General features: G+C 37.0%; 2 protein-coding genes across 15 annotated transcripts; both read right to left on the reverse strand.

Annotated features, from left to right (window-relative positions):
• Nucleotides 1–8822: 8822 nt before the first annotated feature.
• LOC121985062 (probable E3 ubiquitin-protein ligase ZFP1) lies at nt 8823–19638 on the reverse strand. Of its 14 annotated transcripts, XM_042538321.1 has the most exons (13): nt 19458–19638; nt 15163–15396; nt 15014–15073; nt 14311–14682; nt 13914–14217; nt 11696–11840; nt 11379–11581; nt 10898–10999; nt 10105–10806; nt 9626–10005; nt 9427–9525; nt 9207–9350; nt 8823–9117 (listed from the first exon to the last, which is right to left on the reverse strand). In XM_042538321.1, the coding sequence occupies exons 8-13, from the start codon at nt 10992–10994 to the stop codon at nt 8977–8979; spliced, it is 1563 nt and encodes a 520-aa protein (XP_042394255.1). In that variant the 5' UTR covers nt 10995–10999; nt 11379–11581; nt 11696–11840; nt 13914–14217; nt 14311–14682; nt 15014–15073; nt 15163–15396; nt 19458–19638; the 3' UTR covers nt 8823–8976. The 14 variants fall into 14 exon arrangements, with proteins under 14 accessions (XP_042394255.1, XP_042394254.1, XP_042394259.1 ...); XM_042538320.1 differs by lacking the exons at nt 15014–15073; nt 15163–15396 and having other exon boundaries at nt 13914–14050; nt 14133–14217; XM_042538325.1 differs by lacking the exons at nt 14311–14682; nt 15014–15073; nt 15163–15396 and having other exon boundaries at nt 13914–14050; nt 14133–14217.
• Nucleotides 19639–19772: 134 nt separating this feature from the next.
• LOC121985064 (LOB domain-containing protein 1-like) lies at nt 19773–20644 on the reverse strand. Its single transcript, XM_042538330.1, has 2 exons — nt 20364–20644; nt 19773–20296 (listed from the first exon to the last, which is right to left on the reverse strand). Exons 1-2 carry the CDS (start codon nt 20547–20549, stop codon nt 19991–19993), a joined length of 492 nt encoding a protein of 163 aa, XP_042394264.1. The 5' UTR covers nt 20550–20644; the 3' UTR covers nt 19773–19990.
• Nucleotides 20645–24545: the final 3901 nt, after the last annotated feature.

Raw genomic sequence — 24545 nt, forward strand, 5'->3', positions numbered from 1 at the left:
ACAAGGAAAAGAAAAAACAAAAGAACACAATTTTGAAAACTAATTCAAAAAAAATAGAATCACATGCTTCTTGTATTTGGTATTTTTACATGAAGATAAAACTAACATGATGCGGAAAATAATATTAGTTATACATTTTTTTAAGTAGATAATGACCTCTTGATCTTCTACCGTATTCCTCTTCTAATCTCGGACGTTGTGTGGGCAACGATCTTCCGAGACGAGGACCACCTAGCACCTTCTTCTTCTTCCTTCAAGTTTCGACCAAGCAAGACTTCCAAAGGATGAAGATCTTTTTCCACCAACCAAGCTCCAAGGGATGCAAGCTTTCTCTCCTTCTTCTCCAAGCTAGGATCCGACCACCACTTGATCTCCAAGAGAGAAGAGAGTTTCGGCCACAAGGATGGAGAGAAGAGAAAGGGAATAGCCGGTCACACCAAGGAAGAAAAGAGGGAGAAAAATAATAGAGGTTGTTACCACAAAGGCACCAAACCCCCCTCTTTTATAATCCTTTAGCCTTGGCAAATAAGGAAAATTTAATAAAAACTTCCTTAACTCTATTGCCATTGAAAAGGAAAATTTAATAAATTAAAATTAAATTCCTTTTCTTAGTTTATATGGCCGGCCACCTCATGTAAGCAATCAAGGAAATTTTTCACAAGAAAAATTAAAGCTTCCTAATTTGTTTCCGGAGAAATTTTAAAATAAAATTTCTCTTTAATAATCCCTTCATGATTGATGCTATAAAAGGAAATTTCTATAATTTTAAAATTTAACTTTTCAACATGTGGATGATAAATAAGTAAAGTTTAAACCAAAATTAAAATCAACCTTTTAATCTACAAATAAGGAAAGAGATTTAACTCTTCTCTTAATCTTTTGTAGAATCTTATAAAAGGAAATATTTTAATTTTTAAACTCTCTTTTAAATCATGTATTCCACATAAGAAAAAATTTAAAATTAAAATTCCTTTTGAATTTATAATGGCCGGCCACCTAGACTTGGGTTCAAGCTAGGGTCGGCCACCCATGGACCAAGGCTTGGCCGACCCTAGCTTGGCCGGCCTCTATAACATGGGTATGAAGGTGGGTATAGGTGGGTATAGTACTCTATAAATAAGAGGCTACGATAGGGACCGAGAGGATAAATTAATTTTGGTCTCTCGATAAAATTAAGCATCTCGTGTTCGCCCCAAACACACAACTTAATTTTATCAATAATAATTCATTCCACTAGAGAACTATTATTGAACTACCGCACCAATCCCAAATTACATTTTTGGGCTCCTTCATATTATGAGTGTGTTAGTCTCCCTGTGTTTAAGATGTCGAATGTCCACTAATTAAGTGAGTTACTGACAACTCATTTAATTAATATCTTAGTCCAAGAGTAGTACCACTCAACCTTATCGTCCACCTGCAGGGTTTTGTTGGAACCCCAAGGTTATTTTGGTGTAATCAACAAGTTAAGTTAGGTCCTGCGTTGTTTCTAACCTTGTGTCTAAGTGTGCAGGAGCTTAGGAGCACAGGTACTCGAGCGGAAGACGCAGCTAGCGAGAAGGACGGCACGCTGTGCGTCCGAGGGACGAGGTGCTGCGGAAGAGTACACCGGCGGACGAGAAGGAAGTGCGCACGGTGGTTCCGAGGTACGAAAGCCAGAGCGGAAGATTGCTCGAGGAGCAAGAGACGCAGCTAGCGCGAAGGTCGGCACGGGGTGCGACCGAGGGACGAAGTCTGCGGATGAGTACCCTGGTGGACGAGAAGGAACATGCGGTAATTCCGAGGGACGAGAAGCCGGAGGGAAGCACGCTCGAGAAGACCGGAAGATGGGTTCGGGTGAGCCATATTCCGGATGGCAGAGATCACCCAAGCTAGCGGAGCTGGAGCGAACAGACCCGGACCAAGACGAGCCGAACTGAGACGAGTTGAACCGGAGTCGAAAAGTCAACTTATGTTGACCTTAGGGCTCCGGGCGCCCGGAACCCTTCCGGGCGCCCGGAATCGACTTTTCAACAGGATCGAGTTTTGACTCGATCCGACCGTTGGGGGATAAAATTTATCCCCCCCAGGGCGCCCGGAACCCTTCTAGGCGCCCGGACCAAGACTATAAATATAGCCTTGGTCCAGAAGCTTATACAGAACTCACTGATTGTAAATCCAGTGCTTGCACACTCTCTTTTAGTCTAAGCTTCTGTTATCTGCACTTCAACGCTGTACGAGGCTTCTCCACCCGAAGGAGTTTTATTGAGCTTAATCTTCCTTGGATTAACAACCACATCGGTTGTAACCAAGAAAATCTTTTGTGCCTCGCTTTTCTTTATGCTTTTAATTTATCTGCTTAACTTAATTATGCAAGTGTTAGCCTAAAGAGTTCGAGGAGGGTTTGTTTTCTTTTTTGTGTTAGCAGGATATCCAACAACCCCCTCCTAGCCGGCCCAACGGTCCTACAGGTTTAACATGACAATCCTTATGAGCTCCTCTTGGGGACATTATCAACTTAGATCACTAGGACATAGTTTCCTTCTATAATCAACAACACACACTATAAGTGATATCATTTCCCAACTTATCGGGCTTATTGATTTATAGAACTAAATCTCACCCATTGATAAATTAAAGAAATAAATATCAAATATATGTGCTTGTTATTATATTAGGATTAAGAGCACACACTTCTATAATAACTGAAGTCTTTGTTCTTTATAAAGTCAGTATAAACGAAACGACCTCTGATGGTCCTACTCAATACACTCTAAGTGTAATTATATAGTTAAGATAAACTAATACCTAATTACACTACGACCTTCTAATGGTTTGTTCTTTTTCATCTTGGTCGTGAGCTACTGTTTATAATTTATAAGGTACTGATAACATTATCTTCTGTATGTGACACCACATACTATGTTATCTACAATATAAATTAATTGAACAACTACAAATAAATATAGATAATTTGACCAAATGTGATTCTTTATTTAAAATAAATGTCTACAAAAGCTTAGGCTTTCAGTATACACTCTAACACGTCCAGGTTGAAGGGAAAGTAGGTGTCGGTCTAGTTTAGGTCCATTTAAGATCACTAAGCTGAGACCTTGACTAGGTCCTGGTCCTGGAAGGATAGGAATTAATTACTACTCTGCATTATTAAATTGCCCTAATACTTATTTTGCAGGGTATTTTTGGACTAACATTGTTTTACAGGGCAAAAAAAGAAAAGAAGAAAATTGTCTTCAGATGAACAGTGTCCGAAGGCGCCTTCAAGCAGTGAAAGCGCCTTCGTACTGTGCATAGAAGGCACCTTCCATGGCAATGGAAGTCGCCTTCCACGGGATAAAATTTTGGCGTCGTAGAGGATAAGTCCCTGACTATTCGGGATCAAACTTGCCTCATTGGAGGCGTCTTCCATGCTCTATTTAAGGTTGCTCGCCCAACGCTTCTTCAACAACTCCTATACAAGCTATCGCGCATCTGATTGAACTTCCGGCTGCTCTAGGCTTTTGCTACGACTCTGCTGCAAAGTTGCTGCGCCCAATGACTGCTCCGAGGACTTTTGATCGCGGCCGGCATAATGACATCGACACGAGCGCTCCCACTTTGATCTCCAAAGTGTTGGTAAATTTTTTTTTGTGTAATTAAATACTGCAAAAAGACAAGTGCAGGGTGTTGCATTCCCTCTTCCGGAGGTACCGGAAGAGGTTTATAGTGAATTACCCATCGACAGGTCTGTGGGACTTGGTCTTGGAGTAGGAGTCACCGAAGGCTCTGAACCAAGTAAACCGATTGTGTTCCTCTCATGCTTGCTTTTCGTGTTTTTCTTTTCTGTTGTGTTCACACTCTGATTTTAAAATGAAGAAAAGAGAATTTTTGAAAACCACGTGATTCACCTCCCCCTCCTCACGTGCGTAATTGATCCAGCAAGTGGTATCAGGGCAAGTTTTGCCCTGATTTGGTGCAACAACCAATCAAGCTAGGGGAATTGCCACTTTTTTTTGTTCTATCTCAATTAGTAAAACTTTACCTATTTAGATAATTGTTTTCGTTCGATTTTAATTTGAGATTGGTGCAGCACCTCTCAAATTTTTCTACATTTTATTTATCTCAAACATTGCTAATCCAAGACCAAGTCTTGGTATTTCATTTTAGTTTTTCTTTCTACAGTTGTAAAATGGCACAACCTAAAGGGTACAACATCGTTCGTCCTCCCCTATTCAACGGTGATGACTTCCCTTACTGGAAGAAGTGGATGGAGGTGTATCCGAAGACCGACTTCGACCAGTGGTTCAGCATCACCAGAGGCTACAAAGCTCCCGTCAACAACACCGAAATTCCAATGGACCCGAAACATTGGAATCCGGAAATGAAGAAAAAGACACAGATCAATTTCAAAGCACTCAATACAATTCAGTGCGGACTAACAAAAGAAGAGCTGAACTGTGTCGGCCCACACGAAAACGCAAAGGAACTTTGGGACAAGCTCATAGAACTGTACGAGGGAACCAACGACGCTAAGGTAACAAAAAGAGATTTATTTTTAAATAAATTGTTTAATGTCAAAATGCAGAAAGGTGAGACTGTTAGTCAGTTGCACGTGAGGATAAAGGACATTCTCAACGGACTCCACACAATCGACCACCAATTAGAGAACCGGGATCTGATAAGGTATGCCTTAAACGCATTTCCTAGAAATGCACTATGGGCATCCATCATGGATGCTTGTAAGATTTTGAGGAACTTGTCAAAGTTAAAACTAGATGAATTATTCTGTGAACTAGAATTGCACGAACAGACTAAGACCAACTCCAAGAAAGGTCTTGCTCTTATTGCAGGATCATCAAAAGACAACTCCAAATCCAAGACGAAACCTGAAGATGAGTCTGATTCAGACTCAGATGATGAAGAACACCTGGTGTACTTGGTAAGAAAAATGTTCATAGGAGAAAGAAGAACTTAACCAACAAGGACATGCAGAAGATCAACTCCGCTTCCAACTCTAACAATAAGAACGTAACCTATTTCAGATGCAACAAGAAGGGGATACAAGACTGACTGCCTGAATCTGAAAAAGAAGATCCTCGAAGCAACGTGGGACAAATCATCCGAAGATGAATCAGACGACAGAGAACCGAAGCACTCTAACTACCTCGCACTGATGGCGCATGGACCTAAATTAGAAAGTGAATAGGAAGACAGGTCCGAACCCGAATCAATCCACGAGTCCGTACTCATTTCTGAAGGTTCCGATGAGGTTTATTTTAGATTAAATTAAAAAGTTCTTTAAAAACATTGCATGCTTAAATAGGAAATTAACTACTTATGAAAATCAAATAAACGAACTAACAAAAGGTAATGATAAATTTAATGAACAATTAAAATTGAACTCAACAACTGAATCAATTCAAACTGAAATCCCAACTCAAATTGTAAAACTTGAGGAGGATAATTTCAGATTAAAAAATGGAATAGTTAAACTAAAGGAATTACTTAAAAAATTTATAACTAGATCCAAGTATCTTGACATGATACTTGGATCACAAAGAGCTGTATACAACAAGTCCGAACTCGGATATAAGCCCAGCTCAACCAACAAATCCTTTATATCTTTAGTTAACCAAAATAAAAATCAAAGTAAAACTTGGGTTCCGAAAGCCTATCTAATCACGTAAGTAGGACTCAATTAATATTACATACCTAAAGATAAAATTTATTATATAAATCATAATAAATCATCTCCCTTAAACTCTAAAGTTAAATCTTCAAAAATAAATACAAAACAAAAGAAAAACCTTAAGTTATTCAAACATAACTTAAACAAATACAATATAAACAAAAATTATAATCAAGTATACTATAGTTATAAAACTAATCGACATAAACCAAAAACTTAAACTCAAAATGTTCAATAGTTCAGGGGAGGCTCCAAATTAGTTGGCACCTCCAAAATAATAACGTATCCGGTGGGATAATTAGGACTAATTAAAATAGGGACAACAGTTTAACTTGACAAAAGTACTAGTGAAGTTTTGGATGATAGTAGGTTAAGAAAACTATGTCTATGCATGTCTAGGAAGATATGACTTCGACCTGGTGCATTTGACTTAGTGGAACTAACTGAAGCTACCCCTTACGGATCCTAACTAATTAGACCAAGGCTTTGTATTAAGTTCAATGGATAAGACTATTTGGAAAACTCGAAGGTATGATTACTCTAATGATGTCTAGGTGACTCATCATAACCCAAAAGTTTATTCAAAAAATGTCTGTTTGTTGAACTCAAAATTAAATCTGAATCTAATACAAAGTTAAACCGAATTCTGAAATTAAACTTAATTCAACTTATAAAATTATAGAAATTTCTAATTGAAAATATAGATGGGATGAAATGATTAAGGATTTAAAAATAAAAAATAAAAATTAAACTTAAAAATTTTAAAATTATAATTAAAATTAAAATTTAAAAATTTTAAATTAAAAAAAAACCGTACAGCACCTTATCTAATTAGTATACCTGACAATACTATCAGCCACTGAAGGTGCACGCATGGCAGACATCAATCCGACATGATCTGACCGATATGGCGGCTGTCGATCGTTGATGAGATTGCCTGATTACATAACAATCGTGGCCACTCATTCACATCAATGCCGGCGCCGTTTTTTTTTTTTTTTTTTCTTCTTTTGGGCTGCGTTTAGATTACATTACAAAATTAATTATTTTATTTAATTTAACTTAAAATTTATAATATAATGTAATCTGGATTACAATATATAGTGAAGATTTGTAATCTGAATTACAAAATAAATGCTATGTAATCCGATTATATTACGAGGTCAATGTTTCATCAAAGTTTAAATGCCGAATATACCCCTAGTCAGTTGTCGACCGCCGCCCGCCACCGGTCGCCGACCTTCGTCGTCGGCCGCCGGCCGTCGCCGACCTTCGTCGTCGGCCGCCGGCCGTCGCCGACCGTCGCCGGCCGTCGCCGCCGGCCGTCGCCAACCGTCGCCGGCCGTCGCCGCCGGCCGTCGCCGACCGTCGCCCGCCTGCCGCCGCCGATTGACGAAGACGGTGGCCTGCTGCCGCGACCGACGGTGGCGGTGGCGGCGACAGCTGGTTGCCGATGGCTGCCGCAAACTCCGGCAGAGGTGTGGCGACCGCCGATAAAGGTCACAGGATATTTTTGTCATTTTATAATAATATGAATTACATTCCTTATAAAAAAATATGGACACCAAACAAAAGAATATAATCACTTTTGTAATCAAAGATTACATATATTACATTACTAAACGTAGTAATGTAATCAAGATTACATTACATTACAAGCTAGATTACATTACACCCAACCAAATATATCCTTGGTGTACACGTTTGCGGGCGATAGATAATGGATTATACTAATTACCTTTTCAAGACATAAATAAGGTGCGTTTATTTAAGGTGCTTTTAATTTAGGGGTTTAAAAATTAAGAAAATAGATTTATTTATAAATTTTATATTTGATTAATAGAAATGAAATTAAAATTTCAGAATAAAATTTAAAAATTTGAATTTTGATGATCTTCTTTTGAGTTTGGATAGGAATAAGAATTAATTTAAAAAAAAAATATTTTTAAAATATTTGTTTATTTTTTTATATCATTTTTCTCTTCTTGTTCTCTCTTATTATATTTTCTCTTAGGGGTATAAATGAATTAAGTCACTTATAAATTATTCGAAACTCAATTTGATAAAAATTCGTTTGTGCTCGTTTAATGAGGCTTATTAAGACAAACAAATTAAGCTTAAGTTTCACAATATTCGACTCATTAGCTCGTGAACATGTTCATTAAATTCATGAATCAACTTTTAAATAAAAAATAATAATTTTAATATTGAATTTATATATTTTACATTCTATAAATATATAAATAAATATATTAAATTTATTTATTAGAATAAAATTATAAATTTTAATAAAAAATATTATAATTTTCTCTAAATATATAATTTAATTTTTAATAAATATTTAAATTTATAATTTATATTTATTAAATTCGTTTAGGCTCCATAAAACTTGAATAACTTAATGAGTCATGAATATATTTGTTAAATAAAACTCGAGCTCGGTTCAATTATAAATGAGCAAAACTCAAACATTCAAGAGTTCGACTCGACTCCACTCAATTACACCCCTACTTTCTCCTCATTATATCATTACACTCTCTCTCCTCATTCTATCATCACACTCTCTCGTCATACTTTTTTTTTTGTCCCTACCGCGTAGCACAGATGGGGAGTGCATGGTTCTGTGACTAAAAGGTCCAGGGATCGATCCCCGGGGTGTCACTGCCTGGGGTTAACGTCTCTGCCATGCACTTTCCATCTGTGTACCTGTATTTACTTCCCTCCATATCCGTGGGACCGGCTCTAGAGAGGCCGCTGATGTGACGATTCCACACTCTCTCATCATACTTTCTCTCTTTTTATTCTTTCCTATCACATTTTCTCTTATCACATTTTTTCTTTCATCATTATCTTTTATTATATTTTTCTCTCACATTCAACTTTCTCTCATATTTAATTTTTTTCTATTTTCTCCAAGGCTAAACAAAATTTAAAGTTCATTCTAATAAAAAAATATTCAACTAACCAAACATTATACCCGTACTCATACCCATTCTCATTTCATAATACCATAATTCTCATTTCTATTTCCTAGGAATAATTCTCATTTCTATTTCTATTCCTAGGAAAGAACCAAACACTACCTAATTTCATATTTTTTTAAGTCTTCAGTAATTTCCAAACTCCCCGGGGAAGTGTAACAATTAGTTCTAATGGCTTTCGAGAGAGGAGAAACATTAAGCATTTTCTATGAAAGAATTACGGACCTACACTGAATGAATGGTTCATCAGCGTTAAAAAAAAGTGTTATACAGTATATTTACAAGATATCAAGAAAGGATTGGGAACTTTTCATGCGTGATCATTTTTTTTTACTTCGAAGTGTCTTCCAGTGCAGAGGCTTTGCAGATTGGGCAGATGTTCTTAATCAGCAGCCATTTCTTTAAACAACTGGAATGGAAAATATGCTTGCAGTTCAATTGCCCAAGAGTGTCTGTATCTTTATATACTTCCTGTTAGGCAGGCAAGTAGTAGAAGACGCAAAAGAGTTACAACTCGAAGTACCACCAAATTTAAAATTGGTTGGTTCTGCATAACTTACCAGGCATATTGGACAACAATCTTCTTCGTGGTCATTTTCCGTCTGATCGGAGCAGAAAATTGTCTCCGTCAGGCACATCCTGATAGCATCTTCAGATAAACCGGCACTCACATTGCCTATACTCTCCTCCAAAGCAAGTAGTTCCTGTACCAAATGAAAGATATTTTAGAGATTATGGGCTCTGCAAAAACCGAGAGAAGATTGAAAAACAATTAACAACCTCATAGCTCATGTTGTCAGTGTCCAGTCGCATATGACGGTGTTGATCAAGAAAATGCATTGGATCATACAAGGCAGAGTGATCCATCAGGACTATTCTCTGCTTCGTCAAATTGTGAATGATCAATTTTTATAGTAACAAACAAGAATATATTACTGGAGCTGAAGGAACATAAGTCTTAAGTTACTGAATTTCTAACCTCAGGTGTCCGTCTAACACGAGATGCATCTTCGTTCAAGAAAGAACGGAATCTGTTAGAACGACTCATTCTTCCATTTCTCCTATTATTCCGATGAACTATTGATGATGGCATTGGAGGCACTGAGGACCTGGCGGATTCCACTCTCTGTAACCTGGTATTTTGAGAAGTTGCTGCTAAATCTACAGCCTGGTAGCTAGGATTGACTCTGTAAGCTGTTCTTTGACCATGGATAATTGGAGCCATCATCCGACCACGCAACAAGGGACCACTGTGTGATTGCAGATTGGATCTGTAGCCTCCATCAATGCCCATATTGTTAGCGGTACCATGGTTTGCTACAAAAGAATGGTTGATATCATAACTGAAGGAGTTTGTTTCTGCAAATAACAAATCACGTAGAACACAATTTCGAATTAGCACTTTGAATTAAGATACCAGAATACAAAAAGGAAATAAACTACTCGAATTAAATGAACCTGAAGAAAAAGATCTTGAATTAGGATTTATAAATACTGGAGCGTGAATCCACTGGGCTCCCATGTTGGCATTCAAAGTACTTGCAATTGATTGAACTAGATGAGATGAGTTGGTAGTTGTTCTGACTCCAGATGAGATGTTCTCCAAGTGAATGGCAGTATCATGCCGACTTCTAACATTCCTCTGAGAACCTTGCCCCGAATTTGATGAATTTTCACTCCTATGACTATGATCAAAGCTAACAGGATCACAAGGCCAGCACTGTGAATCATGAGGTTTTCCCTGTGAAATTTCAGTTGAAATTGTTGGGTTGGAAGAACTTCCAGCACTATTATATCTGTTTGTGTTTTCTCCATGAGGAAACATGAAGTTTGCTGGAAATTTTCTTTTATAAGGTGATCTTTCATACTCCATTTCAATTAAGGGATTGACATTCCTCCTTATATCCCCCACTGCATATTGGTTATGAGAAAATCCATGCTGCATAGAATGTGGTGGATGTTGACTAATGCTTCCACCGCAAGGAAAATGTGTATATACATCATAAGGTATTACCATATCATTAGTTTGCACATGCACTGGAACCTGGGAGTTAAAATATTCCATTTGATGGTTATTTGACCTCAAATGAGAGTTGAAATAAGTGACTGGGTTTGCTCCATTAGTTGCTGTATTTTCTGCTGGAAACATAGAAGAATTTCCTGGAACCAAAATCATGTTACTGGATCACTTCCAATCTTTTCAAACAGTGAAAATACAACGAATAATAATGCGTAAAATTGTCTAAATCACCAAAGTTCAAATGGTGATCATGCTGTGGATGGTTCCAAATCTGCACACGATCCATTTCGTACATGTGATTTTGATTAATTGAGTGCCTCTGGTCCATACTAGCTGTTTTCATCAAGAGGTAAGTTGCCAGCAAAATAGAAATCTGTCTACAAGGCGAGCATACAAAATAGCAAAAGAGCTGCATATATAGATACAAATAAACAACAAGGTAATATATTTCTGACAATCAACCTCTTCAATAACAATTCCCAAATTCAGAAACAACATAAACATATGACTACTCAAGGAAAGAGAAACTATTCTCGGTTTCAGTGGCTCGAAAATACACTTTGAAGGAAGGCAACATATATCAAAGCTACAATAGCAGAGTAAGAAGTTGTTAAACAATATTAAAAAAGAATGCACAGATTATTCTTAACACCATCAGTGTCAAACCCAAGCAGGTAGTGAAGGACGAGTTGCCTATGAAAGTTCAATGTACCTTAACCATCCTAATGGAATCAGCTGTGGTCGCCAAAAATGCATGCAATGTCAGTTCATGTCCCGAAAAACAGGGTTGGCCTTCACAAAAAATTTCACTGACGAAATATGTATCAGCTCAGGTTATAAGAAGAAAAATATCCAATAGTATATAACTGAATTTGAGGACGGTGCCTAAAGCCCTTCACTTAAATCCAAAAAATCCTGTTAATTTAAAACAGCTACCCATGAGCCTGAATACAAACAATATCATAGTCTCACCTATTGATCTTATTTCTTGAGATAAAGAACCATTATTTGTGAGTCACAAGAGCTGACCTTAGAATAATCCGGATGACTTAAAAAGAATTTCTTGATGACTTGAAAAGATTTCTTGATGACTTGATCTTAGAAAAGCCCTTTGATGGCATGGCTTTAGAAGAGCTTCATATTGATTTACCCCCTTTGTAGAATGCTCACCATGCTACATAATCATATACTGAGATTTCTATTGAACTGATGAAAAATACTATGAACACAATTATACCAAGTAAGTTGAAAAGAATATTTTGATTGAAGCATCATGTAGGTTAAAAGAGCAACATATGGATGCATTCATTAGCCTAGACAATCTAACAACTAGTCATCAAATGGATTCATTCCATCATCCTTTCTTCGAGGAAAATTAATTCTACTTTATCTTTATTTAGCTTGAACATAGCACTTTCCAATAGAAAGATTTACTTATGTACAGGGAGACATTTGCCCAACCTTGTAGATTTTGTCATAGCCTCACATGTCTTGCGTCTTCAGTTTTGGTGCTAGCAGATTAAACTTTAATATTATCATTTTCACACATCATGATCACTATGAAGATGCAAGTATCATTGCATCTTAAAATTTATTTACTTTTTTTATTTTTAGTAAAAATGTTTAAATGTTGAAGTAAGTCAAAGGGTAGATAAATTTAATTTTGGGCCTTGAGTTGAAGTCAAATTGAGTTAAGAAGGAACCTACATAAGCTAGGGAGAAGCCCACTCGAGAAATTACTTCCTAAGTTTCCTCTTCATTTTTTTCTCATTCTCCTCTATCGTTGTGGCTAATTATGTTTTTTTTTAATGAGAGTTTCTCTACCTCATGTATCACTAAACATAGATAATATCTATGCTGCAAATTCAGTGTTAAGTTAAAATATAATATATAAACAATGTCTACTGCATTTATAGTCATGGTTCAGATAGAATGTTATTTGGATAGAATAATTCATATTTAAAGTTATTGTCTTGAATCTATAAACATATATAATATTCTTTATGAAATAATCGTCTATGACCCAAGCAAGATACAATATAGTGTTATTTGACAACGTAGCTTCAAATGTTGGTACTTGTTTGTGACTGAATCATACTAGCCATCCAATACAAATTTTATTTGAAGGTGGAATGTTGTATGTTGAAATTTGGGAAGAATAAGATAAGGTCACTGGACAATAACCGTGAGTTCTGAACAAGAGTTTCTTTCATGATAACACTTCTACAAACCAAACAACACCAGAACATACCATGTATAAAAAGGTGGAATATCACTGTAAATGTTGGAACTTGGATAGGTGGAATATCAGTAGACAACAAATATGAACTTTCAACATGAGTTTCTTTCGAAATAACACTTCGCTTTAACAATGTCAGGACATCCTATCTACATTGATTAGCCTCCCTGCATTACTTTTCTATGAGCAATTACAAGAGAATTCTGTGATACATGGTTGATTGACAATGATGTAAAGGGCTATAATCCATATATGTAAATGCCTAGTCAATCAAAAGAAACAGATGAGTTTGAGCAGCTATTGTATTCTGAAGGCTCATTAGATTATGATAATTTCCTATGCTGTCTAGCCAAACCATGGGAATTGTGAAGTACCTCAATGATCCATTCTTATGATCCTTTGTACTCAACAATGGTGGCAAAAGGCGACTACGCTCACCCCCAGCGCCCCCGCCAACCCATCCCAGGGCTAACACAGAGGAGGTAAATCATGGGTGGCTCCTAGCATTTGGAGTAGTAACTAGCGCATGAGGGAGGCATTTATCTCGGCTATGCCGAGATTCGAGCCCCAGGCCTCATGGTAGCAGCACCTCATGTGCTAGCCACTAGACCGTCCCGAGGGGACATTTGTACTCAACAATGGTAGGACAGGAGGAAGGCAAATGACATGCCAATCACATTACTACAACACAAGTTTAATCTTCAAACTTCTATTAGCAGACTTCTGTTACAAACCTCAATTACATTGTAGAGTATCTCACCTCTAAAGAAACAAGTGAGATACTAAAGATAATCAGACAAAGCCGCCTTCTATATGAAGCAAGTCCAATCAGACATCATGCAATGGATCACATGATGGCCAAATAGGATAATTCCTAATGAATGGCTCCAAAAACATTCACACAATAGTACATAATAATATTATGGTCTGTTGCACTCCAGGTTATAAAATTGTTAGCTATAGGTTCCAGAAGACAACATAGACAAGTTTACATTTCTTTAAGTTCACCTGGTCTTGATATGCCCTTTCAGTGCCCTGCTAGTGATTCTTGTAAGTTGAGTCTTACAGCAGAGGACAGAAGACTGTATAAAGCATGACAACTACATGAAGAACCTCAAGATTTATTGCCAGTTCACTGTCATGTCCTACAAGCCAGCCAAAATTGGTTCATCCAGGATAATTCATATAGTTCACCTAAAGAACGGACTACGAAAAATTAGCTATGACCTGAAAGTTTTAAGCTTTCCTTAACAATTGGCTCCAGCTATGCTAAACAAGCATATATGTGTGAAGAATCAGATAGATCCAAGGCCTGAATTACTAAAAAAACAAGTCAGTATATCCATATGAAAATTGTTTCTGCTTCAAATTTACAAAGGATCATGAAGACAATCAGGAAATTAACCTCAAAAACTATTTTTAGTGCAGCAGCATCACATGATGCTTGAAAGGATACATGACTATCATCATTAATGCCATTAGCATTATCTATGCCAATTGTTTGAGAATCAAGATAGACAAGCTATCTAAGGGGTTCTCTAGTACAAGCCTCACTTAAAACCTTTTTTAGATATAATAGTTGAAGGACCCATCAAATATTGTTTCAAATAGCAATCCTGCTATCTGTACATCACACACTTCAGAGGGCCAGAAATCCAAAACCCAGGTCCGACATTGTAAAGCCTCAAAACCTCATTCTGCTCATGGTAGAAAGTAACGACGAGAATTCACAATTCCAAATCCTCTTCTTCATGACCCACTAAGGTCAACAAAGTGCCTGCAATAGCAGTAATAGTTCAATTGAAAATGATCAGAATGTTTGCTTAGTAACCCAATCCAATGATGCTAACCTAAGAATTAGCGTCGAGGAGAAATCTCTCTTCAAACTGACTATTAATTTAAGATGTTCAGGATTTAGGCTTTGTTACACTGAAACTATCTGTTTTAATAGAAAAAAGCACTATATGATTGCTGCTACATAATCAGAACCTATAAGATTGCGGCATTTCCTAAACTAGTGATATATATTCTGCATATATTATAATATATAGATGAACTACTGTTTATAAGAGGCATCAGGAACATCAGGATAGGCTAATTGTCTTTACCTGTTCATCCAAAACAATATCTTCAGTATTCAGCATTCAAATCACCAACTACCACAAATTCTGCATGATAAGAATTTTCTGTACAAACTAGTGCCAAAGCAGCTTATGCATGAATCAACCATGAATTTGCAAATTAGATATTCATCAACCTATCTGTAAAGTTTGTAAAGCCCCACGTGTCGAACAACCTCAAGAGATTCATCATTTTGCGAGTGAATAAACTAAGAGCTATTTGTTGATAATTCTCAACCACATAGATCATATCACCTTCCAATTTCCAATATGTATCAAAACATTTTCCATCAAGTATTGTACTTATAAAGCTAAAGATGGAAAGGCACAATCCACGATCTTTGTCCATGGAAGATCTAATTGTGTTTGATCTGTTACAACCATAAACATGCAGTTTAATCACAGTACAAAGGACACATCATGAGTAAGTTAACTAGAGGAGGTAGTAATGATTGAAGAGTAGTACATGGCTCTTTTCATAATAGAAGAATCAGAATATTATGAAGAATACAAGATAATATAGGAATTTAAGATAGCCAACCCAAGTGCTCTACAAAGTAAACAGTTACGGAATTTATCCATGTTTGTCAGCCAATTAGCTTATGATTGAGAGGCAGAGTTGGTTCTGAGATTTTATTTAGATTTTATAGTTTGGGCACGTCTTGGTTATATGATTTTCATCTAGCAAGTTAACCTGAAGTATCGATTCATGTTTTACCAGATAAAGGGTGATCATCCGAATTGTCTCTGCAAAAGAAGACCTAGAGGCATCCCTGTTATACCCACGAGAAAACAAATGATATACAATTTTTATTGATTGTCATTTCCACTATGATAAAATTATTTTTTAACAATCATAAATACAAACTTACCTAGGAGACAAATTATAAGTTGAAGAAAAAGGCAAATTACCTACTTTCTCTTTATGAGAAAACACACGGTTAAAAATAGACAATCACACTTTTACGGCGCTTGAATAATCAGTTGTCAGGAGATGGTGCCAGAGTATTGTCTACATCACCATCATCGTCATCATCAAGGCATGTTTGTCCTAACTATCTTGAGTTGGTTACATGTACATAGGTATACACAAATTTTAGCATTTGCTGCATAGGGCTAGTGCTGCTAAAGTGTATCCACATATTCCATCAATTGTCATTAAAAAAGTCAAAATCATAAACACAATTTTTAACTTAATAAACATAGGCTAGCAAATGGATATCAAACATAATCGTTTAGAAATTGTGGTGAAGGATCAAAACAAATTTTTTTTTTAAACAAAAGCTAATTTAAATTCTTGATAAACTGTGGTTAATAAAATGCATCGATGTATTCAGATGTTATTACTGGAAATGAGTGATTAATTTCTAGACTTAGAGTTTTTAATGAAGAAATTGTTAAGTGGATTGAAAAATATATCTATGAAGGTAACCCAATTCAGACAGATGGTTATTGAGATGATACTTAATATAGCACAGAAGTCTGGAACAACATGTGAAAGTGTGATGTCATTCCAAATTTTCCTTTGAAAACTCTTGACAGGGTTGCCAATGGCTCAGATGTTAGTAAAATTCAATAAAATTGCACAGCAGGATTGTAGAGGATGGACATCTTATTAATTTCTGCTCTGGTTTAGCTGTCTTTACGCTTTAGGCTAGTATTGAAGTTTAACCGGAACTGGATAAGGCATCAAGTTCAAGAATTTTGAAGGCTTGGAACCTAGCTTGAAGGAGACACAACAAATGATGCAAGAGTTAAAGCGATTGTCTTTTATATCTAATTGTCCCAGGAAATTATGGAAGGATAATAATGAATATTTTCAACAAATCCAGTAGCCTTTAAAGATATTGATTATTTTTATTTCTGAAATATGAAACTTTTTCAAATACAGAACCAAAATAAATCACTTTCGCAAAATGACCGGGACAATAATAACTGTAGGTTTGTAAACACTATTTTAAAACTTTATGGCTTAAAATTTTATTGTTTCAACTTTTAAAAGTTGTTTAGATTTGTTTTTGGAAAGTGCTAGAGATTTTTAGGGATAACTTAGCCATATGTTTACAAAGACCCAATCTCATTGTCCACTTATATAAAGGTTAGAATCCTTTCAGTTAATAATAATTTACTCTTTGGTGAGTTTTAATTTTCCCTAGTGTTGCATCATTCATGGTATTCTAACACAAGAATATATGGGGTTGATTTCTGCATTTTTAAGGAACCAAATGGAGCTTTGTTAGCAATGGGCTGTGAATAAAAGAACAAGTTAAACCTTATAGCTTCTGACTATGGACATTCATTAAGATTTCTCCATGCCCTCTTTCCCACTTTCACCTTGCACAGAAATGTCAAGACAGAAGTATTGTCCAATTTCAACCTATTCTACTTCATCCCAAAACGAAGAAAAAGTTAATAATTGGCATTTCTTCCTTATTTGGGACCTATCTTAATTTTTAAAATACACATTTTCAAACATATTTTATACTTTTAAGCATTAATTTTAGGAAACAAAACTTTCCTCCTTTTTTTCTTACCAAGGAGCCACAAACTAAGGAGAATCTTTCCCTATCCATTTTCTCCGACTTCTTTTCCGTAGCTTATGTTGTTTCCTAATTTTCTTTTCCCAATAAGAACCTGACCTTTACCTTGGATTGAGGAAGCATAAGATCCTACTGTTTAAAGAAAATTAAGATTTTCAAACATGCTGATCGCTCTTAGTTTCATGGAACAGAAGATGCAAGATAGATATTCTTAAAAGTCTTTTTAAGAAACAATACAGATGGCAACATATGAGAAGAGAAAAAATCTAACTCCCCATCTCTTGGCTCTAGATCTTTTGATTCTTCGTTTTTAGTTGGACTCCTAAAATTAAGTGTTCCATGACCTCCTTTTCTTTTGATATTTTGTTTAGAAGCACCTTAAATCCATTTAATCAGCTTAGTTAAGTTACTAGTTGCTATGAACTATTTAGCCATCTTTAGAAAAAAAGGATGAATTTGGCTCGAATGGATCACATCAGCTGAGGAATGTGACAACTAATAGAGACAAAGTAAATGAATTACAACAGTGCTTCGAAGGAAACAATACTGATTCAAAATACGTTAAACAATAGGAATAATGCTTTGAAGGAAATACACCTGAATGAAAATTGGTTAAATGAGATATTCATAACAATTGATAGATGAGTCACCCATGTCACATTTAGGATATACCATGGCAAGGTTTGTAAGAAAGGGTAGGTCATAAAGTCAGAAGTGAAAATTGTGACATGCTAACCTATCTAATATAAACACATCTGGAATAACTAATTGGTTATCAAAAACACTGGCGATGATATTAACATTAGAAGAAAAAAAGGGAACTGTGTAATTTTGCAAGAAGCATCATTCAACGAAACAAAATTCAAAATAGTAATAATTCTTAGGAGCAATCTGGAGAAAACCATCTTTTCAGAATCTTAATTAGTGATATAAAGAGCCAGGTAAGCACCATCTTTGATCACTCATAAGTGTCATAAATAGAATGCTGGATTTGATTGGACCTCCAAAGTCCAAAGGTCAGTGTTACACATACAAAGTGGAATCATCCTGGAATTAGAAATTTGAACGCAAGGAATTTAGTTCCAAGAGTCAGAAAGGATCAAAGAATTATTCTTCTTCCTCGAACTTAATCTGTAGGGACAATTTTTAAAGCAATGTTCTGACTACTCATTGTCACCATATACCATAATCCATGATGCTTAGCCAGCCAATGCTGTTGTGTCATGCCAAAGCCTTATATGAAAGGCTTTTGCGATAAAGTTGTCATTTCAATCCCATGAAAGTCCTATTTCTATCAGTTCAGACAAAAGCGTGCCCTTATGGCAGCATTTCTAGGAAACTAAGAAGACCTAAAATTACAAGACAACTACGACAGATGTCAAACTTCTTATCAGGGCTCTTAAATACTCGGATAAACAGAAGATAAATGCACTTTAATTTACTAACTCCGAGTAGATCTAACCTGGAAAAATAGGGAGACGCAACAACAAAGCTATATCAGTTAAAAATTTGAAGACCCCAAATCTTCTTTCTTTCAATTACAAAAGCATAAACAGATTTATTGACTTCGCGGCCTAAAAACAAGTGGAAATTCCCGCAGGAAAGAAATAGCGAACACAATTACAGGGACTACTAACGATAAAACGCAAACAAAATTAGGGCGTCCTTTTATTCAAAGTCGCGATCATCCAAATTCATACCCTACTAAATATTCAACACACACACGCACAAAACATAGATTAGCAATGCAAGGAGATACGTAGAGTACAAAGATCTACGCTCCGCGCTCGAGCACAATTTCTTTCAATTACCGGTAAACAAAATAACTCAACAAATAATTAACAGAACGCAGAAGGAAATTAAAAAAAGGGGAAAATAGGACAAATATTTACCGAGTGGATTGATCAACGAACGATAAACTATAGGTTTGACAACGATCTCAGATTCGAGAGGCGAGGCGAAGAACGATTAGATCGCGAAAGAAAGAGGGGAATCGTTATCCCCGCCTTCCGGAAGTTTCTTCTCTGTTGCCCCTTCCCCTTCCCCTTCCCCTTCCCCTCGTCTCTAATATATATAGCAAAAGATGCCGTTTTTTATTATTATTTGGCTGGGTGGTGGACCCGATCCAAGGCGGAAAGAGCAAAAAAAAAAAAAAAAAAAAGGCACGTGGCGAACGGTAAGGGATATCAATTATCTAAACAAATACAAAAGAAAACGACCACTGCAGCTTCCTCTGTTTCGCATTGAATGTTTCCATTACAGCCAAATCTTCTGTCATCGACCCTCCAGATCTCATTGAAGCATCCATCGATGCGGCAACAACGCTCAATGCTACACTTCTGCGACACCGATCGATCAGCAACCCTAAACGGAACGGTGAAGGTACGTAGGAGAATGGCGCAGGTGCTCGGGGGGGAGTCTGTCGCTACGACGACCAGAGCGCCGGCTCCCATATGGACTCCTGGCTGTACTCCTCCGCCACCGTTCTAGGACCGTACTCATCAGGCAGGGGCCAGGCCTTCATGAAGAGGACTGCGATCAGGTTCTCGTTCTGCGCCCGCTGCGCCGCGAGCTCCGCCTGCGCCTGCGCCAGCTGCAGCTGCAGCTCGTCCACTTGCTTCTGCAGCTGGAAGATGATCCCGGCGCTGCCGTACACCGGATCTCTGATCCTCGCGTTCGCCTCGTACACCAGGCTGCTCACGGCGTCCGCCCTCTGCCTCTCTGCGAGCTCCTGCGACATGTATCCCTCGACGGTCAAATTCAAACTGCGCAGGAAATCCAGGGAGGAGGAGGGTTACCTGCAAGAGTTTGACGACGTTGCTGGCGCCGAAGACTCGATGTGCGCTCGTGAACCTGACCAGCTCAGTCGGGGGGAAATAAGGCGCCAGCGCACACTTGTCGGAGCATCGCCGGCGGAGAATCTTGCACGCCGCACAAGGGCTGTGAAGGGGGGAGGCACTTGAAGCCGCGTTGCTTGCCTCCATGGCAATGAGCTAGCACTCACAGCAGAAGGAACAAGGATTTATATAGGGGAAAGAGAGGAGGAGACAGGGTGGGAAATCTGACTGTTCTCTACTCGGAAAAAGATCATGATTGAAGAATCTGCATCTGGTACCAATTAAACTACCTAAGTCACAGTTTAAAGTCAGCTAATTTACCTACCAGTTTGACATGAAGTAATATGTCCATATAAACTTTGACGATTGATCTCAGCACAATCTATGAACAGTGAGAAATCTACCAAGCTGAACTGCGTGATTAAGATCCTGAAGCAATGATTTGGTCAAAGTGCGGGTGAAGAGGCGGCTCGTTAGGCAGGAGAAGGCAACTGGCAGTTTCACACCCAAGAAAAAGGCATGCATTACTGGCTGAATTTTCAAAAACAAGTTGAAATATATATCCTTGTAATTGCGACTACCTCGTTTTTAATCTGTATATTATCTTTCAATTGACAAACTTGCCGTGTGGACCTCGGAATGCATGTGGTTTCACTTTCTTTTAGCTATTAGTAGTTTTCCAGTGCGTGTTGCTCATAGGATACTCACTCTTCCACTGCATGTGCTCCCGCTCCCCCTTTCCTTAAACAATTTATCTTCACAATGAGAGGCCAAGAAAAACTTTAAGTGAATATATATATATATATATATATATATATATTAGACATGTTAGCCTGCGGTGCTTATGCTGTGGCATCGGTGTGGTTTAGTCCACGTATATTCCTGATCAGTCTCTGGACCAATCAGGGAACCTCCTGATCGGTCTACAGACCGATCAGGGAAACTCCTGATCGGTCAGGGAACCTCCTGACCGATCAGGGAAACTCCTGATCGGTCTGTAGACCGATCAGAAAATGATCTGATCGGTCTACAGACCGATCAGGAAGGCAATCCGCAGCGATCCGCACGGCTTTGTCCGCAGCATAACATTTCTCATATATATATATATATATATATATACACACACACAAGTGCTCCCTGTAGTGTTTTCCTAAGGTTTCGTGTGGTTTGGCCACGTGGAACTTGCCACGTTGTCATCCGCTACAGTGAGAAGTTTTTTGACGTGCTGAAAACTTTTGACGCATCAAAATTCAAAAATGACGCGGCTCCTCCCTCTCTCAAAAAGCCCTAGCTGCAAACAACGTCTTCTCGCCGCCGCACCTCCTCTATCGCCTACGAACGCCTTCACCGCGAGAGATATCTGTCACCCCGAGCTTTCTCAGGCCGCAACAACTTCCTCTCTTGCCTGCGAACGCTGCATCGGGTCTCCCTCCCTCGCCGTCGCCTACCTCTCAACCGATGAGAGCTCTAGCTTCTCTCTCCCCGTGCTTGGGTTCCTCGTCGCCACGAAGCCTCACAGGCGCCCTTCCATCCCTGATCGGTTGTCGGTGGAAACGAGGTACTTTGCAATCTGGATCTTTGCATGACTAGCTTCTTCCGATCTTCAATCAAGATCTTTGCAAGACTATTATAATTAAGGGTTAATAACTTTAAATCCCTTTGTATTTTATAGCAGGTTGCATTTTGCCCCCCTCTATTTAAAAAATTACACTTAATCCTCCTTTCACATAAGTAAAAAAGAGAAAAAAAAAGTAAATGACCAAAATAACCCTAATCTAAATCAAACTTGTAGAAGAAAATGAAAAATAAAAATAATCCTGTAAAATCGTTGAAAGCTTAACTTTAACCCAACCTGATTTATATATAGACGTAAAGTCTCACTTATTCCTAAAAAAATATCCTCACAAAATTCACACATGCACCAGCATAAAATAATAGAAAAATAGCAACTCTGAAAGGGATATCAGTCAAAAAATCATTCCACCAAACAAAAAAGAGCCATAATTCTAAATTGATGAATCAAAATTAAATAAAGATAGAATAAAGTTTATCATTAAAAATCAAAATAAAGACCCTTTGATGATTTATAAAAAAAAATCACACTTTTAATTTTTGTCCAAAAGTAAATTTTCATTTCAAAGCAGTACCTTTTTGAAATGAAAAATATTTTTAGCTGCTTTGAAATAAAAATTTACTTTTGGACAAAAATTAAAAGGGTGATTTTTTTATAAATTATCAAAGGGTCTTTATTTTGATTTTTAATGATAAACTTTATTCTATCTTTATTTAATTTTGATTCATCAATTTAGAATTATGGCTCTTTTTTGTTTGGTGGAATGAGTTTTTGGTTGATTATCCCTTTCAGAGTTGCTATATTTCTATTATTTATGCTGGTGCATGTGTGAATTTTGTGATGATATTTTTTCTAGGAACAAGTGAGATTTTGAGCCTATATATAAATCAGGTTGGGTTAAGGTTAAGCTTTCAACGATCTTACGGAATTATTTTTATTTTTATTTTTATTTTTTATTTTCTTCTAAAGTCTGATTTAGGTTAGGGTTATTTTGGTCATTTATTTTTTTTTCTCTTTTTTACTTATGTCAAAGGGGGGGTTAAGTGTAGTTTTTCAAATAGAGGGGGGCAAAATGTAACCTACAATAAAATACAAGGGGGTTTAAAGTTATTAACCCTATAATTAATTTCTCAAAATTTATTACTTACTAGTCTTGCTGAAGTTTTCCTTAACTTGTTATTTTTTACTTCGTGTGGGCATGATATCTTGCTGAAGTGTTCCTTAACTTGTTATTTTTTTACTTCATGTTGGCCTGATATCTTATGATCTTAAGATTGCCTACCTTAAGTGTATTGAGCAAATATTTAGGATTGTTTCCAAATTACATTACGATACAAAAGGAGAAATATGTTATAAGACTTATCATTTTTATAAAATATAATATCTCAACATCTTAGGATTGTTTCCAGATCTAATGCTGGCTACATGCTTAGAATCCATAAAAGAGTAGGGTTCAATCTCCATAAGCTTATGGAATAATGATCTCCTCAGTCCATTCCTTTTCCTCCCTATTTCTGATCTCACCCAACATGGAAAGTCATTCATTGAACTTATAATTACGATGACAGTCTTCTCACAAACTAGATTTGCAAGAGCCACAATCGCTTCAGGCTCCATCGAAGAAGATGCATCCACCAAGAAAACTCAATTTGCAAGCACTTAGGGCATGATATCATAAGATATTAGGCCCACCGAGGGCCTGATATCACAAGATATCATGCCCTCTTTGAGTTTTGTATTCACAATGGGATGATTTTGTGCTCATCAATGAAACTTAACGATATTCGCAATGAGTTTCGTATCAGGCCCTCTTTGGGTTTCGTATTCACAATGAGTTTTTGTTTCTAATCGATATTGAATTAACAACAACAATGACACAACCAAGCCTTTCCAATTAGAAAATCTTGACTGATCTATTTAGTTTTTGTAGATTTTATTTTGTTATTCTGCTTATAAAAATGTTAAAGTTTAATGTCTCGGTCAAGTTAATTGGAATAGTTGTTGTTTATTTATCTATTTATCTATTATCAAATATAATGATAAGGTGTCCAGAAATGGAAGAAAAAAGAGTTGATGATCAAGAATTCATTCCCCAAGTTGCAGATGATCGAAAGCCAAAAATTGGAATGGAATTCCCATCATTAGAGGATGCATATGAGTTATATAACCAATATGCACAAGAAGCCGTATTTAGTTCAAGGAATAACATGAGTAGGAAAGACAAGATGACAAATGAAGTAACATGAAAACAAATTGTATGCTTTAAAGAAGGACATACAAATCTAATGCGGAACAAAAAACAACCAAACCCTAATCAACTAACAAGGGAAAGAGCACGTGGTGCAGTTAGAACGAGTTGTAAATCAAATATTGCATTTGTCAAGAAACAGATGGGACCTAATTGGGTTGTCTGTAACTTCATAGAAACTCATAATCATCCACTCTCGACTCCATCAAAGGTGCATTTGCTACACTCACATCATAGTGTTTTAGTAGCCAAGAAAGCATTGACAAAACAGTTTTCAGAGACCAATGTACCAACTTGTCAACAAATACGTTTATTGGAGATA

This window comes from Zingiber officinale, chromosome 5B, assembly GCF_018446385.1.
Source record: "Zingiber officinale cultivar Zhangliang chromosome 5B, Zo_v1.1, whole genome shotgun sequence".
Lineage (NCBI taxonomy): Eukaryota > Viridiplantae > Streptophyta > Magnoliopsida > Zingiberales > Zingiberaceae > Zingiber > Zingiber officinale.

Excerpts from the sequence above, each read along its gene's own strand:
- LOC121985062 (XM_042538315.1), bottom strand. The coding sequence starts at position 10,994 with ATGGACCAGAGGCACTCAATTAATCAAAATCACATGTACGAAATGGAT. Across the intron at positions 10,807-10,897 it reads TGATCACCATTTGAACTTTG|GAAATTCTTCTATGTTTCCA; the intron begins GTGATTTAGACA and ends TTTTGGTTCCAG. Across the intron at positions 9,351-9,426 it reads CTGACAACATGAGCTATGAG|GAACTACTTGCTTTGGAGGA; the intron begins GTTGTTAATTGT and ends CATTTGGTACAG.
- LOC121985064 (XM_042538330.1), bottom strand. The coding sequence starts at position 20,549 with ATGGAGGCAAGCAACGCGGCTTCAAGTGCCTCCCCCCTTCACAGCCCT. Across the intron at positions 20,297-20,363 it reads ACGTCGTCAAACTCTTGCAG|GAGCTCGCAGAGAGGCAGAG; the intron begins GTAACCCTCCTC and ends TACATGTCGCAG.